Source organism: Hylobates moloch, unplaced genomic scaffold (genome assembly GCF_009828535.3).
Source record: "Hylobates moloch isolate HMO894 unplaced genomic scaffold, HMol_V3 SCAFFOLD_1, whole genome shotgun sequence".
Classification (NCBI taxonomy): domain Eukaryota; kingdom Metazoa; phylum Chordata; class Mammalia; order Primates; family Hylobatidae; genus Hylobates; species Hylobates moloch.
The window spans coordinates 211165049-211179741 of NW_026652276.1; the positions used below are offsets into that span (position 1 = coordinate 211165049).

At 46.3% G+C, this 14693-nt stretch overlaps 1 protein-coding gene and 1 non-coding gene across 3 annotated transcripts in view; both read left to right on the forward strand.

Moving 5' to 3' along the window:
- CPA4 (carboxypeptidase A4) overlaps positions 1 to 12632 on the forward strand; it is a 30284-nt gene extending 17652 nt beyond the window's left edge. For both annotated transcript variants that reach the window (XM_032761739.2, XM_032761741.2), the window contains 3 exons: positions 6 to 205; positions 1258 to 1342; positions 12087 to 12632. In XM_032761739.2, the coding sequence (XP_032617630.1) occupies positions 6 to 205; positions 1258 to 1342; positions 12087 to 12274 (473 nt within the window). In that variant the 3' untranslated portion in view covers positions 12275 to 12632. The remainder of the gene's footprint in view (positions 1 to 5; positions 206 to 1257; positions 1343 to 12086) is intronic.
- LOC116809970 (small nucleolar RNA U13) lies at positions 8890 to 8993 on the forward strand. Its single transcript, XR_004370124.1, has one exon. It is a non-coding gene; the product is annotated as a small nucleolar RNA U13 (small nucleolar RNA).
- Positions 12633 to 14693: the final 2061 nt, after the last annotated feature.

Genomic DNA, 14693 nt, shown 5'->3' on the forward strand with positions numbered 1-14693 from the left:
AATAGGAAAGGGAGCCAGTGACAACCCTTGCTCCGAAGTGTACCATGGACCCCACGCCAATTCGGAAGTGGAGGTGAAATCTGTGGTAGATTTCATCCAGAAACATGGGAATTTCAAGTGCTTCATCGACCTGCACAGCTACTCGCAGCTGCTGATGTATCCATATGGGTACTCAGTCAAAAAGGCCCCAGATGCCGAGGAACTGGTGAGTCACAGCTGCCTCCCACCCAGCCTGGGGACCGCCTGACCCTCCTGGCACTGCTAAGGTGGTAGCTCTGCAGCTTTATAGGGAGGGTCTAGGAGGCTAGGCATGTTTCACTGAAGGTCCAGTCTTCTCTCCCTGCCCTTTGGGATATGCTGTCGTCTGCTGGGGACAGGAAAACAGTGTCCTTTTTTCTGTGTCTGCTATGAGTTCCCAGAACCATACCTGCCCCACCTTTCCTTCTCCCTTGTTTTTCTGACTGCCATGTATTGTAGACCCGCTGCTTGCCAAGGACTGTGGGTGGCACCCGGGTGGGCAAGGGGGAGAGCTCCTCACTCTAGTGAAGGAAGAGTTTAAGGAGGGTGAAGGCCATGGCCTGGGGTGCTCTGTGTCTCGTCCAGAACGTGGACCATCAGGAGCAGGCCTGGCATCTGGAGGGTGACTGCAGGCGGCTGCTCAGGCTCACAGCCAGCCCTTAAACCTCAGGCAGACGCAGCCCCTCCCAGGCTCATGGCAAAGTGCGGGCTTGATTCTGCTCCCCCACCCCCACCCGGCCTCTCAGGCAGGCATTCTACGCAGGGATCATCCACCTATGGTGGTCCTTCTCCTCCTCTCCTCTGCAACACCCAACTCTTTGAGAGCTTTCTCTTGAGCATACTTGGCCTTCCCTCATGTGTGCATGATGTCCCCCTTCTCAGGATAAGTGAAGACGGTGGTGCCTTTACCAGATTCCTAGTGGGTCAGTGAGCAGCCCCAGAACCCCCATCTCTTCCAGTCTGAGTACATAACGTACAGGCTTCCACTTCCCTCCTCATCTCCTCCCCCAACCTGGGAGTCAAGAACTGGGGGTGTGGTGGGAGAAGGAGTTGAAGGAACCATGCCACCTCCCTCAGTTTACAGTTGGGCCTTGGGACTGGGTGAAGGGGAAACAAGGGACCAGAAAGGAAATCAGGGGAGGGGCCGATAATCTTCCAAACCATCCCAGAGCAGAGCAGCTGAGGAAGGTCAAGCTTCAGGATCCATTTTTTCTCACTCCATGGATTCTCCCTTCCCAGGACAAGGTGGCAAGGCATGCAGCCAAAGCTCTGGCTTCTGTGTCTGGCACTGAGTACCAAGTGGGTCCCACCTGCACCACTGTCTGTAAGTACTCGCTTATTTATGAGTTATTTAGAAGGCACTTTGAGAGGAAACTTGAAATGGAGTGGGAGGAGAGCTGTAAGTTAGACTTACTTGTCATCTGATTGTTTTTGTTGTTGGTAATAGACAACTATGTCACACCTGTGTGGTGACAGCTGTTGCAATGCAGTCCCCTTCATCAACATCATATCAAAAATTCCTCATGCCCATCCGTCCATTTTCAAGGGAAACCCACCTTTCAGCTGGTAAACTGATGGTGGTAGTGGAGTTGGGGGAGAATCTCTCATCTTCCTAAAGGAGATGGACAAACATTGAGCCTGGACAACATAGCAAGACCCCATCTGATATGGTTTGGCTGTGTCCCCACCCAGATCTCATCTTGAATTCCCACACGTTGTGGGAGGGACCTGGTGGGAGGTAATTGAATCACAGGGGCAGGTCTTTCCTGTGCTGTTCTCATGATAGTGAGTAACTCTCATGAGATCGGATGGTTATTATAAGGAGGAGTTTTCCGGCACAAGCCCTCTTCTTGTAAGAGTTAAAGAAAGAGGAAAGAAACACAAAAAGCAGCTTAACAGTCAAAGGCAGGTTTATTCTGGGAATAAACCTGAGAGGGGTTTCTGGCTAATTTCGGTCAGGAGTGTTCTCTCTTACAGACTAAGGGTATTTAAGGGTTTAGGGAGCGGGAGCTTATCGCAGGCTCGGAATGTTTCTGTGTGAAGGAGAGTTTTATTTCGGGGCTGGAATATCTCTGGTCAGAGGGGAGATTATCTTGGGGTTGGCATGTTTCTGGTCGGAGGGGAGGTTTATCTTAGAGTTGGAATGTTTCTGGTCATGCTGACATTACCCATTAGGCTGATGTTTGGGGCTAGTTTTTATTTTTTATTTTTTATTTTATTTTATTTTATTTTTTGAGACGGAGTCTCGCTCTGTCGCCCAGGCTGGAGTGCAGTGGCGCCATCTCGGCTCACTGCAAGCTCCGCCTCCCGGGTTCACGCCATTCTCCTGCCTCAGCCTGAGGAGTACCTGGGACTACAGGCACCCGGCACCCGCCACCGCGCCTGGCTAATTTTTTATATTTTTAGTAGAGACGGGGTTTCACCGTGGTCTCGATCTCCTGACCTCGTGATCCGCCTGCCTCGGCCTCCCAAAGTGCTGGGATTACAGGCGTGAGCCACCGCACCCGGCTGGGGCTAGTTTTTAATCAAGGGGAACTTAAAATGGCAGTGTTTGCCCAAGATGGTGATGCTCCTGCTCTGTTAATCCAGACCTCATAGTTGTAAAAGGATGAAGGGCAGCATGTTCCTTTTGGTTACTTCCTGCTGAGGGGGGCACGGAGAGTTTTTTGGTCTCGGACTGACTGTAGGAGTAACGCTGTCTGTAGTTGTTTTTGGGTAGTAGTCTGTGAGATGGGCAGGATTCTGTCAGTTAAATATCTTTGAAAAAGGTTGATTAGGCAGGGTAAGAACATTAGTCTTAGGCATATTATTAGGAGAGAGCCCAGGAATGGGATGACCTGTGTTGTGATTTTGTTTCCAAACCAAGAATTTATTTGGTTGTTTAGCTATTCCTTTAGCTTTTTAGCCCTTTTTAAAAGTTTTTCAGCAGTGTTTCTTACTAGGCCTGATTCTTACCCAATGAGAGGCAGAGGCCCCCTTTTTCAGCTGTTATAAGATTTAATCCCCATTTATTTTGGAGGACTACAGCTGAGGAGTCTAGTTGGTCTTGGGCTTTTATAAGGCTTCAGTTATATTTTTTTAAAGAACCCTGTAGTTCTGTTGAAGGACGTTTTTAAAGTATGTTAAAGACGTGGCCGATCTGCCTGCTCCCAATCCAAGTATAGAGGTTACACCTAAGGCCTCCATCAAAGGAATGACGTGGATGGCCCTCTTTTTTAAAACCTATTGGACAGATGGAATGGGTAAAGGTTGATTAGGAGGAACTAGTTTAATGGAGGGAGAAAGATAAACTAGGGCACAGGTTCCAGTTTAGTTGGTGGGGAGACAAAGATATGTGTTTGTGCCACACCAAAAGAACAAGCCTTTGTTGTAAATACAGGTGGAGATATGGAAAGAAAACAAGTGAATTAAAGATGGGATGTTTTTTCTTTCCTGTGGTTCATTACTCCGGGTGGACAAGGAGGAGGCCAGGGAGACACCCACTGTGGTAGAGATATAGGAAGAGTTATTTTTTACACAATAATGCAGTCGGATGTTGCACTATTGATATCCAACCATGGAAAAAGGTGGGCACCAGGGACAACACAAGTTGGGCTGGAGGCATTGGTTGAGGGAGAGGCTGTGAAAAGAGCCAGTTGCAAAAATGCTCCATTTGCTTCTGATGATCCTTGGTAGTCAACTTCATTAGTTTGATGGTCAGAGGGTGTTTAATAATAATGAGTGCGGTTGCATTGGTTAGGCGTTAAGGACCCTACAGGGAAATTTTCCTTAGAGGCTGAAAAGCAAAGTGAGGCTTGTTGTAAAATGGGGGTGTGTTTAGTTATGGGCCCTTTAATGGGAGGGCCTTGGGGCTTGAGGTGTTGTAGGGAGTTGTAATAGGTTTGAAATAATTTGTTGGCCTGATTGGCCCTGGAAGCAGGATAATCGCTGACCAGGGTGTCAGCTCTTTTAAAAAAGGAAGCTCCTTTTTGGAATTTATAAATTAGGGTTATGTTTCCTGTTAAAAGGTCATGAAGGGTTGTAGGAAGAGCTGTGTAAGCTGAGGAAGACAGCGATAAGCACATTCAGCATTCCGGAGCAAAGGAACAGTTAGCTTGCAGCAAGAGGGATCATGTAAGGTTTATAGAGAGTTCTAGTTTGAGAGCAGTTAGGAGTGGTTGTATTGGTAAGGTTGATGTGATTAGGGAATTTATACTGAAAGAAACAAGAAAAAGAGAAAAAAGTTATTTGGGTAGGAGTAAAATCCTGGAAAGTTCCTTGAAGCCATAAGTCCCATAGCACAGTAAGGAGCTGTTCAGGATGTATAATGGGAATTCTGTAAGGGTACCACTGAAGGGCTGTAATGAGGTTGGTTAGGAAGCGATGAAAGTTTGGGAGAGAAAGAGATGTAAGCAGCTTATGTGGATTTCTCTTCCTTTTTCTTCAGGATTTGGGTGAGGTGAAGGGAAATGGGTCCTATGGAGACACTGAGAAGGTTGAAGGGATTTTAGACTTGGTTGTTTGGGTATGTGGTGAAGGGAAGTCTGTTTTCTTGAGAGAAGTATAATGAAACCAGTTGGGGAGTCCTTGGAGTTTTGCTGCCGTGGGTGTGGTAGGGATGATGTGGTAAGGTCCCTTCCATTTAGGTGTGAGCGGGGAATTGGGGGTAGGACTGGGATCTTTTACCAGAACCCAGTCTCCTGGCTGTAGGAAGGGATTAGAGGAGTCAGTTACGGGTTGTGGCAGGCATTTGTTAGCATATTCCCAAATAAAATGGTGGATGGTATGTAGAAGAGGGGAAACGAGAGGGGTTGGTAGAGGGGGGGCTTGACTCTGAGGTGGAACAAAAGGTGTGAGTGGTCTTTTGGACGTGAGTTTAAAGGGGCTGAGCATTGGAAGTTTAGGTAGGAATGCTTGGATTTTAGAAGGGCCAAAGGTAAAAGTGTAACCCAGTTTGTATGTGTTTGGAGTGAGTACTTGGTGAGGGTGTTTTTTAGAATGTTACTCATTTTTTTAACCTTTCCTGAAGATTGAGGGTGATGGGGGATGTGTGGCTTCCAGGTGATTAGTAGGGCCTGTGCAAGTATTTGAGTAATTTGATAAATGAATTCGGGGCCATTATCAGATTGAAAAGAAAGAGGCATCCCGAACCTGGGGATGATTGGTGTTATTAATTTGGAGGCGGCAATAGAAATTCGATTGTTGGATGGAAAAAGCCTCCACCCATCCCGAAAAGGTATTAGCCAGAGCTAAAAGAAATTGAACCCTTTTTACTGGGGCATATGGGTAAAATTAATTTGCCAATCTTGTCCTGAAAGGTGTCCCCTGGCTCGACGGGTTGGGAAAGAAGGGGGTTTAGTGTTGGAATAGGGTGACGCTTTGTAGCAAATAGAGCGTTGATGGGAAATGGCTTTTAACTGCTCCTTTATATCTGGGGTTATGTGTATATGAGAACTTATGAAATGTTGTGGAGGGAAATGGCTACTGTGGAAGAGATTGTGAATGTCTCATAAAAGAGTTATTTTTTCAGGGTTAGGTGGGACTAATTTGTTTTGTATGAAGCAGTATGGGGGTTTGAATTGTGCCCCTGCCGTAACTAGTTGCTGTATTTGGTGTTTAGGATAAAAGGAGGGGATATGTTGTATGAGGCGAAATAGGTATTGGGGAACTGGATGATTGGTTGAGGCATGTTTTGCTCAACAGTCAGCCTCACGGTTCCCTAAAGAAATGTGGCTTTGATATGATTGATGTCCTTTGCAATGGATAACTGCAACCTTTTCTGGAAGTAAAGCTGCCTTTAGATGATGGATTAGTTTTCCATTAATGATAGGAGTTCCCTCAGCCGTGAGATAGCCCTGCTCGCTCCAAATTTGGGCATTGGAATGGATGATGTTATAGGCATATTTAGAATCGGTGTATAAATTAACTCGTGTGTTTTTTGCTAGGGTTGGTGCTCTTAGGGCAACTAATTCTGTTTGTTGGGAGGATGTGCCCAAAGGCAAGGGGGCAGCCTCTACAACTCTTTTAGGTGGGAGAGAGTGGGTATCATTATGATATCCCTTAATGATGGCATATCCTGCTTGGAGGGAGGGTTTTTTGATGCGCTGCCATTTATAAACTAATTTGGGGCTCCCTTTATGTGAGTGGAAGTAAGGTGGTGAAACATGGTGAGAGAACTTTTAATTAGATCAGAACATGAGTGTTGGTTGGGGTTTAAAATTGGTGTTGAGGCTGGGTGCAGTGGCTCACGCCTGTAATCCTCCCACTTTGGGAGGCCAAGGCAGGTGGATCACCTGAGGTCAGGAGTTTGAGACCAGCCTGGCCAACATGGTGAAACCTCGTCTCTACTAAAATACTTTAGCTGGGCGTTGTGATGTACACCTGTAATCCCAGCTACTTGGAAGGCTGAGTCAGGAGACTCGCTTGAACCCGGGAGGTGGAAGTTGCACTCCAGCCTGGGCTACAAGAGTGAACCTCTGTCTCAAAAAAAAAAAAAAAAAAAAAAAAAAAATTGAAGGTAGAAGAGTGGCGGGATTTGGGGGGTAGCATCTACGAAGGGAGATAGAAGGTTGAAAAAGTATTGAATATAGGGCTTGCATGCGAGAGCATGGAAAGGATGAGATGGAGGTGAACGCCTTATGGCTGAGCATATCTTGTAGACTGTGAGAAGAAAATACCTGAAGGGATCTTTATCTGGGCTCAAGCAATCCTCTCTTGTCAGCTTCCCAAAGTGTTGAGATGACAGGCACGAGCCAGTGCACCTGGCCTATTGTACCTTTCGTATGTTTAGATTTGTTTAGACAGACAAATACTCACCATTGTGTTACAACTGTCAATAGTGTTAAGTACAGTAACATGCTGTGCAGGCTTGTAGCCTAGGAGCAATAGGCTATGCCATATAGTCTAGGTGTGCAGTAGGCTATACCATCTAGGTTTGTGTAAGTACATTGCACGATGATGAAAACATACCTCCATTGTGAAGTGATGCATGGCTGTATAAACATGGGAGGCGCAACTCTGATCCCCCTTAAGGTAGTGCCCTCCTTTTATTTCTCTAAATTTTATGAGACAGGGTCTCACTCTCTGGTCCAGTCTGGAGTGCACTGGTGCAATCTCAGCTCACTGCAGCCTCAACTTCCCCAGACTCAGGTGATCCTCCCACTTCAGCCTCCTGAGTAGCTGGTAGTACAGGCATACACCAACATGCCCAGCTAATTTTTGTATTTTTTTTTTTTTTTTTGTAGAGAAAGAGTCTCACTATGTTGCTCAGGCTGGTCTCAAACTCCTGGGCTCAAGCAATCTGCCTGTCTTAGCCTCCCAAAGTGCTTGGATTACAGGCGTGAGCCACCTCGCCCTTCTTTCTCCTCTGTTGGCTTTTCTATAATAGTGTCTTAATAGTTGGTCCACCCTCAGAACTTTGCAAACTCACTGCCATTTCTTTCCTCTTCAATTCTCCGCCCACTCTCCCCTCCACCTTGACTCAGTTTCAACTGGCTTTGCTTCAGACCCCCTCTTTTAGGAAGATCCTCCATCCACCCCCCGGGCCCTCCTCTGGACTCCATCTCAACAGTCTTGTCTCTGTTTCAGATGCCATCAGATGATGTTGGTGTTTGTGTTGCTAATTGCAGCAACAATCCATTAATAATTCATGGTTTCTTGATATTAGTGTTGCTAAGTGGGAACTCTTCAGACAACACACCTGGAGAGTTTCTGCATCCTCTGCTTAATTAGAATGGAGTGAGGGGCCAAAGACAGTTAGATGAGACTTGGTAGGTGCCCTCTGAGGATGTCCTCTCCAAAGATCTTTGGGGGTCACCAGGGTCCCGGCCTTTGGGTCAAACACCAGCTTAAATAATGGCCTTGTCCTCCTGCATCAGACACATTCTTCTCCCTCCTCCACAGCATAAACTGCCAAAACCGGGAGATACTCATCAGATTGCTCCAACAGAAGAGGAGGAAGGCTCTCCCGCGGGCTGTCCAGGAGACATAAAATTTCTACCTTTTCTTTTCTTTTCTTTTCTTTTTTTGAGATGGAGTTTGGTTTCGCTCTTGTTGCCCAGGCTGGAGTGCAATGGCGTGATCTCCACTCATCACAACCTCCACCTCCCAGGTTCAAGCAATTCTCCTGCCTCAGCCTCCCGAGTTGCTGGGATTATAGGCATGTGCCACCACGCCCAGCTAATTTTTGTATTTTTAGTAGAGACGGGGTTTCTCCATGTTGGTCAGTCTGGTCTTGAACTCCCGACCTCAGGTGATCCGCCTGCCTCAGCCTCTCAAAGTGCTGGGATTACAGGCGTGAGCCACGGCGCCCAGCCAAAATGTCCACCTTTTCTAAGAGCCCATCTTCCATATTCTTTATAGGCCTTGTCTGTCCTCCTTGTTTTTTCAAAAAAAGCAATCAATTTTTGTATAATAGCACTCTATCCAATGCCATAGGTTATGGTGTGTGCTACATACACAGTCGACGTTTGTCCTTTCAAGTGCTGGACCTTTTCCTAGATCGCCATTTTAGAGGAAAATAATTCTAAAATGGATTTTACACTCTTCTGCCTTCTAAAACAGAGCATGGAGAAGAGATTCAAGCCCCTTTCTTCATGGTTAAGTGGACTTCTCAACCCCAGTTCATATATGCTAATGGCCTACTCTGCCATCTTGGACTGTTTGGACCTTCTGCTAAATGGTCCCGGTCTGTTTTGCTTCTTTAATTCTTGTGCTTGCTTTGTAGAGTTTTGTGTCTCCTTTCTCCTGCCAGAACTGTCTCAGTAGCTTGTATTGCTTCAGGCCAACAGCCTCTAGCAACGCTTTCCCCTCCTCTTCCCTGATTCTGCTCCAGGAAGAGCTTGGAAACAAGTTCTTTGGGTTCACCTGACTCGTGGATAAGGTAGTTTCATTTACTTTTTGTAGTTCATAAGCGTGGTGATTGGGTTTTCACACTCATGTGTGACATATGCCTTCCTCCAATCTTGTTACAATGTTGGTGCATTATCCATCAGACTTGGGGGAAGAAAGGGTGTTCATGACAGCATTATCTATAGTCACAAAAGACGTGTATAGGGGCCAAGGGAAAACTTCCCCTTTGCCTTCTGAAGGTTCATTGAAAAATCAACTGACCAAAGGCAGATTGATAGGAGAAAAGGCATACAAAATTTTATTTTAGTGTGCATGGCACAGGGGAATCACAAGAGAATGATTTCCCGATAACCCAATGGGGCACAGAAGCTTGTATACCGTTTTTCATACAGGAGGAAGGAGATATATGGACTGGGGAGGTGGGAGGCAGACATTACAGGAAGGTGAGGGGCAGAGCTGCACAGGAACAAAGGTTGTCTTACTAAGCAGATAAAGTCCTCCAGGCAATCTCTCAGAGCTGCCCTCAGAAGAATAGATGACGTCTGTCTGGGTGTGGTGATGATTCCCAGTCTCATCTCTTCTGGTGGTTTATCTTTCTTGGTTATTTGATGAGACCTCTAGGGAGGGTGTTTAAGACAATCGCATTTCTTTTGGAAAGATGCTTTCTCAGTCAGATGAGGAAATTTGGATCCAAAGACAGACAGTCGCTCCCTGTGTTTGGTGGTGGGGCAGGTATGGGGAACAAGAAGTTAGAGGGACCTTGATTCGGGGGCGGCTTCTGAGGGCCCTCAGCATGTCAAAACATCAGCCTTTGGGATATCACTTTCTGAGTCCCAACCCTTGTTAAGTGTTTAAAATGTCCACCTAGAGAATGCAGGATAAATACACATTTGGTGCGTTCACACAATGCAGCACTACACAGCCCTTAAGTGAATGAGGTAGATCTATGTGCACTAAAATGGAATACTCACCAATTGTTAATTGAAAAATACGTGTGCAGAACAGTGTTAATAGTGTGTTCCCTTTTTTTTTTTTTTTTTGTTGTTGTTGTTTTTAAAGAGTAGGTAGACTTTCAGCAGGGACCCAAATAAAGTGAAGTTTACAAACTTTGTCATTTTGACTGCTCAGCAGAAGCCTTTTTGCCTCCTTCCTGAATCTCAAATGTGTTCTGAAATACTTGCACTTGCCATATAAGTAACTTCTAGAAACTTCTGGTACCATTACTTTTCATTCAGCATTTTCTTAAGGTAGAGAAAGGCCATGGGAACCACACAGGGAGGGAGCACGGAGTCTCACTGGAAGCATCCCTAGAAAAATCACAAATGCTATTGAGGAATCACACAGCTCTCAGGAACCATGGAAAAGCCAAAGGACCCATATTTCCATGTAACAGGCTTGTTAATATATTCACTAGATCTGAGGTTGGTTGAGGAGAGCCTGGGCTTTATTATCAGATGGACCTGGGTTTAGATTGCAGCTTCGCCATTTTCCATCTGTATTTCCTTAGGTGAATTATCCATTCTGAACTTGGATTTCCTCATCTGTAAAACAAGGACAGTAAAACCTACTTCACCGAGTTTTTAAAGATTAGGAGATCATAAGTGTGAAGTGTCTGATATAATGCGGGGTTCATGGTAGATGCTCAACAAATGGTAGCTGCTACTGACATCATTTTATTATTTAATGTCATCCAGGCCAGGCGTGGGATTCACACCTTTAATCCAAGCACATTGGGAGGCTGAGGTGGGATGATCACTTGAGTCCAGGAGTTTGACACCAGCTGGGCAACATAGTAAGACCCCATCTCTGCAAATAAATAAATTAGCCGGGCATAGTGTTATGTGCCTGTAGTCCCAGCTACTTGGGAGACTGAGGTGGGAGGATCACTTGAGCCTAGGAGGTCAAGGCTGCAGTAAGCTGTTGTTATGCCACTGCACCCCAGCCTGGGTGACAGAGTGAGACCTCGTCTCAAAAAGAAAAAAGAAAAAATTATCTATGCTTTGTACTCTTAGGCAATTTCTAAGCTAGTAGAGTTTGACTGGTAAGAAGCAGAAAAATGGACCTCTTGCCCTTCATAAGCCTTTTGGCAAAGGTAAGTCCCAAGGGCTGTGCTCCCTTCTCTGTATCCATTATCTCTTGCCATGTTAAAAAAAAATCCTAAAACTTAGCAGCTTAAAACAATCAACGTACATTTTCTTACAGTTTCTGTAGGGCAGGAATGCAATGGTTTAGCTAGATGGCTCTGGCTCAGGATCCTTCGTGAGGCTGCAATCAAGATGTCTTCCAGGCCACAGTCAACCTAAGGCTTGTGTGTTAGTCCATTTTCACACTGCTGATAAAGACATACCTGGGACTGGGTAATTTATAAAGAAAAAGAGGTTTAATGGACTCGCAGTTCCACGTGGCTGGTGAGGCCTCACAATCATGGCAGAAGGCAAAAGGCATGTCTTACATGGTAGCAGGGCAAAGAGCAAGTGAGAACTAAGCAAAAGGGGTTTTCCCTTTAAAACCATCAGATCTCATGAGACTTATTCACCACCACGAGAACAGTATGGGGGAAACCACTCCCATGATTCAATTATCTCCCACTGGGCCCCTCCCACAACACATGAGAATTATGGGAGCTACAATTCAAGATGAGATTTGGGTGGGGACACAGCCAAACCATATCAGCTTGCATTTTTCATTCACTACCTCAGTTCCTCACTATCATGAACCTCTGTAGAGGCCTGCTTGAATGTCCTTACACCACGACAGCTGGCTTATGCAGAGTGAGTAATCCAAGAGACAGCAAGACAGAAGCCACAGTGTCTTTTACGACTTGGCCTTGAAAGTCAGACGGCTTCATTTCTGCAGCATCCTGTCAGTTACACTAGCGAGGGAGCTGCACAAAGACCTGACTTCTGGGATCCAAGTATCATTGGGGCTATCTTGGAGGCTGCCTACCATGCTCTCTATAGAGATTGGTTTTGAGGGACTTACAGGATGGACACAGTGTTAGTAATAAGGTGGGAGTAGGGGTTTTAGATCTCTTGGTTTGAGACCCGTGTGCACCTCAGGCCAATGCAGGATGGCCTGAGACATAGGGATCAGGCTGATGATTTTGTCATAGGACTGATGACTTGAGGAGCAAACTCTGGATTCCTAAAGGAACCCCAGGCAGGCAGAGCTCTTTGCCCCTTCCCATCTAACCCAGGTGGGAACTGGGCTTCAAGAGTGTTTTGTCCTCCGACTTATAGATCCAGCTAGCGGGAGCAGCATCGACTGGGCGTATGACAACGGCATCAAATTTGCATTCACATTTGAGTTGAGAGATACCGGGACCTATGGCTTCCTCCTGCCAGCTAACCAGATCATCCCCACTGCAGAGGAGACCTGGCTGGGGCTGAAGACCATCATGGAGCATGTGCGGGACAACCTCTACTAGGCGATGGTCCCGCTCTGTTTACATTTATTTGTACCCACACGTGCACACACTGAGGCCATTGTTAAAGGAGCTCATTCCTTCCTGTGTGAGTCAGAGCCCTCTGGGTTTGTAGAGCACACAGGCCTGCCCCTCTCCAGCCAGCTCCCTGGAGTCGTGTGTCCTGGCAGTGTCCCTGCAAGAGGTGATTCTGCCAGCCTGCTCGATTTTGGTCCCGCTGTTTTTGATGAGCCTTTTGTCTGTTTCTCCTTCCACCCTGCTGGCTGGGCAGCTGCACTCAGCATCACCCCTTCCTGGGCGGCATGTCTCTCTCTACCTCATTTTTAGAACCAAAGAACATCTGAGATTATTCTCTACCCTCATCCACATCTAGCCAAGCCAGTGACCTTGCTCTGGTGGCACTGTGGGAGACACCGCTTGTCTTCAGGTGGGTCTCAAAGATGACATAGAAGTTCCTTTAATTTCTCGCAGTCTTCCTGGAAAATATTTTCCTTTGAGAAGCAAATCTTTTAGGGATATCAGTGAAGGTCTCTCCCTCCCTCCTCTCCTGTTTTGTTTTGTTTTGTTTTTGTTTTTTTGTTTGTTTGTTTGTTTTTTGAGACAGAGTTTCGCTCTTGTTGCCCAGGCTGGAGCGCGATGGCTCGATCTTGGCTCACCACAACCTCTGCCTCCTGGGTTCAAGCAATTCTCCTGCCTCAGCCTCCCGAGCAGGCGGGATTACAGGCACATGCCACCATGTCCGGCTAATTTTGTATTTTTAGTAGAGACAGGGTTTCTCGATGTTGGTCAGGCTGGTCTCAAACTCCCAATCTCAGGTGATCTGCCCGCCTTGGCCTCCCAAAGTGCTGGGATTACAGGCGTGAGCCCCCGTGCTGGGCCCCTCCCCTCCTTTTTTAGTCCTGAATACTAAGTAGAAGATCACTTCCCTTCACTGCGCTGAGAATTTCTAGATATTATAGTTCTTACTCCTCTCCTCCCTTTGTTATTCAGTGTGAGCAGCATGGCGGGAGGGGATCTGTGTCACTGTAGGTACTGCTCACCCAGGAAGGCTGGGTGAAGTGACCATCTAAATTGCAGGGTGGTGAAATTATCCCCATCTGTCCTAATGGGCTCACCTCCTCTTTGCCTTTTGAACTCACTTCAAAGATCTAGGCCTCATCTTACAGGTCCTAAATCACTCCTCTGGCCTGGATAATCTCACTGCCCTGGCACATTCCCGTTTGTGCTGTGGTGTATCCTGTGTTTCCTTGTCCTGGTTTGTGTGTGTGTGTGTGTGTGTGTGTGTGTGTGTGTGTGTCTGTCTATTTTGTATCCTGGACCATGAGTTCCTAAGTAGAGCAAGAATTCATCAACTAGCTGCCTCTTGTTTCATTTCACCTCAGCACGTACCATCTGTCCTTTTGTTGTTGTTGTTTTGTTTTTGTTTTTTTCCTTTTTCCAAACGTGTCTGTAAATCTTAACCTCCTCCCTAGGATTTGTACAGCATCTGGTGTGTGCTTATAAGCCAATAAATATTCAATGTGAGTTTCATGATCATCTCCTATTCTTTGCCTTCACCTGAATGGAACCAAGCTATGGTTCTGAATATGCAACTCTTTATAATGTCAGAAGTCGACTTTAATCCCTGTCTGTATCGCATGACATGTAAGAAGTCCTCCTTCATCAGGCCAAGGGGCCTCCAGGGCAATGTTACCTTGGTGATTTCACTCTGGTCCTGGGTCTAATTCTTAGCTTTTCAGCGCAAAAGCTTGATCGTCTCAGTGTCCATGTTGATTAAACTAGGGGATGCTGACTCACGCCTACAGACCTCAGATGAGGCAGATGATAAAATCAGAATGTGAATTTATTAATTTACATCGTGGCATGTAACTGGTGAGTGGATTGGATCCTCACGTCGGCCTGAGCAGTACATTCTCTCCCTGTAGGCAAGATACATGGGAAGCCAAATTATAATCAGAAGGTTGCTTAGTGAGCGGGCGTCAGAGCAAGGAAAGTTAATTAAAGTCTATGATTAGAATTTTTAATAGCACCCAGCTCTAATAGCATGATATATCCAGTTCTATAGCCAGAGCACACCTGCCAGTCAGCCAGCTGGCCACTTGTGCTGGCTGGTCAGGACTGCCTCAGATAGGGCTTTGCCTCGGTAAGCATAACCAAGCTTGCCTCTGTGACTGGCCTCTAACCTGGGCCTAATTGTGATCACTCTCCTCAGATTGCAGATTCCTTAAGGGAAAGATTTATTTTAAAATTTTATTATTATTTCTTTCTATAGAGAGATGGGGCCTTGCTATGTTGCCCAGGCTGGTCTTGAACTCCTGGCCTCAAGCAATCCTCCTACCTTGGCCTCCCAAAGTGCTGGGATTACAGGTGTAAGCCACCACACCCGGCCAAGGGAAAGATTGCTTAAATGAGACATAAATGT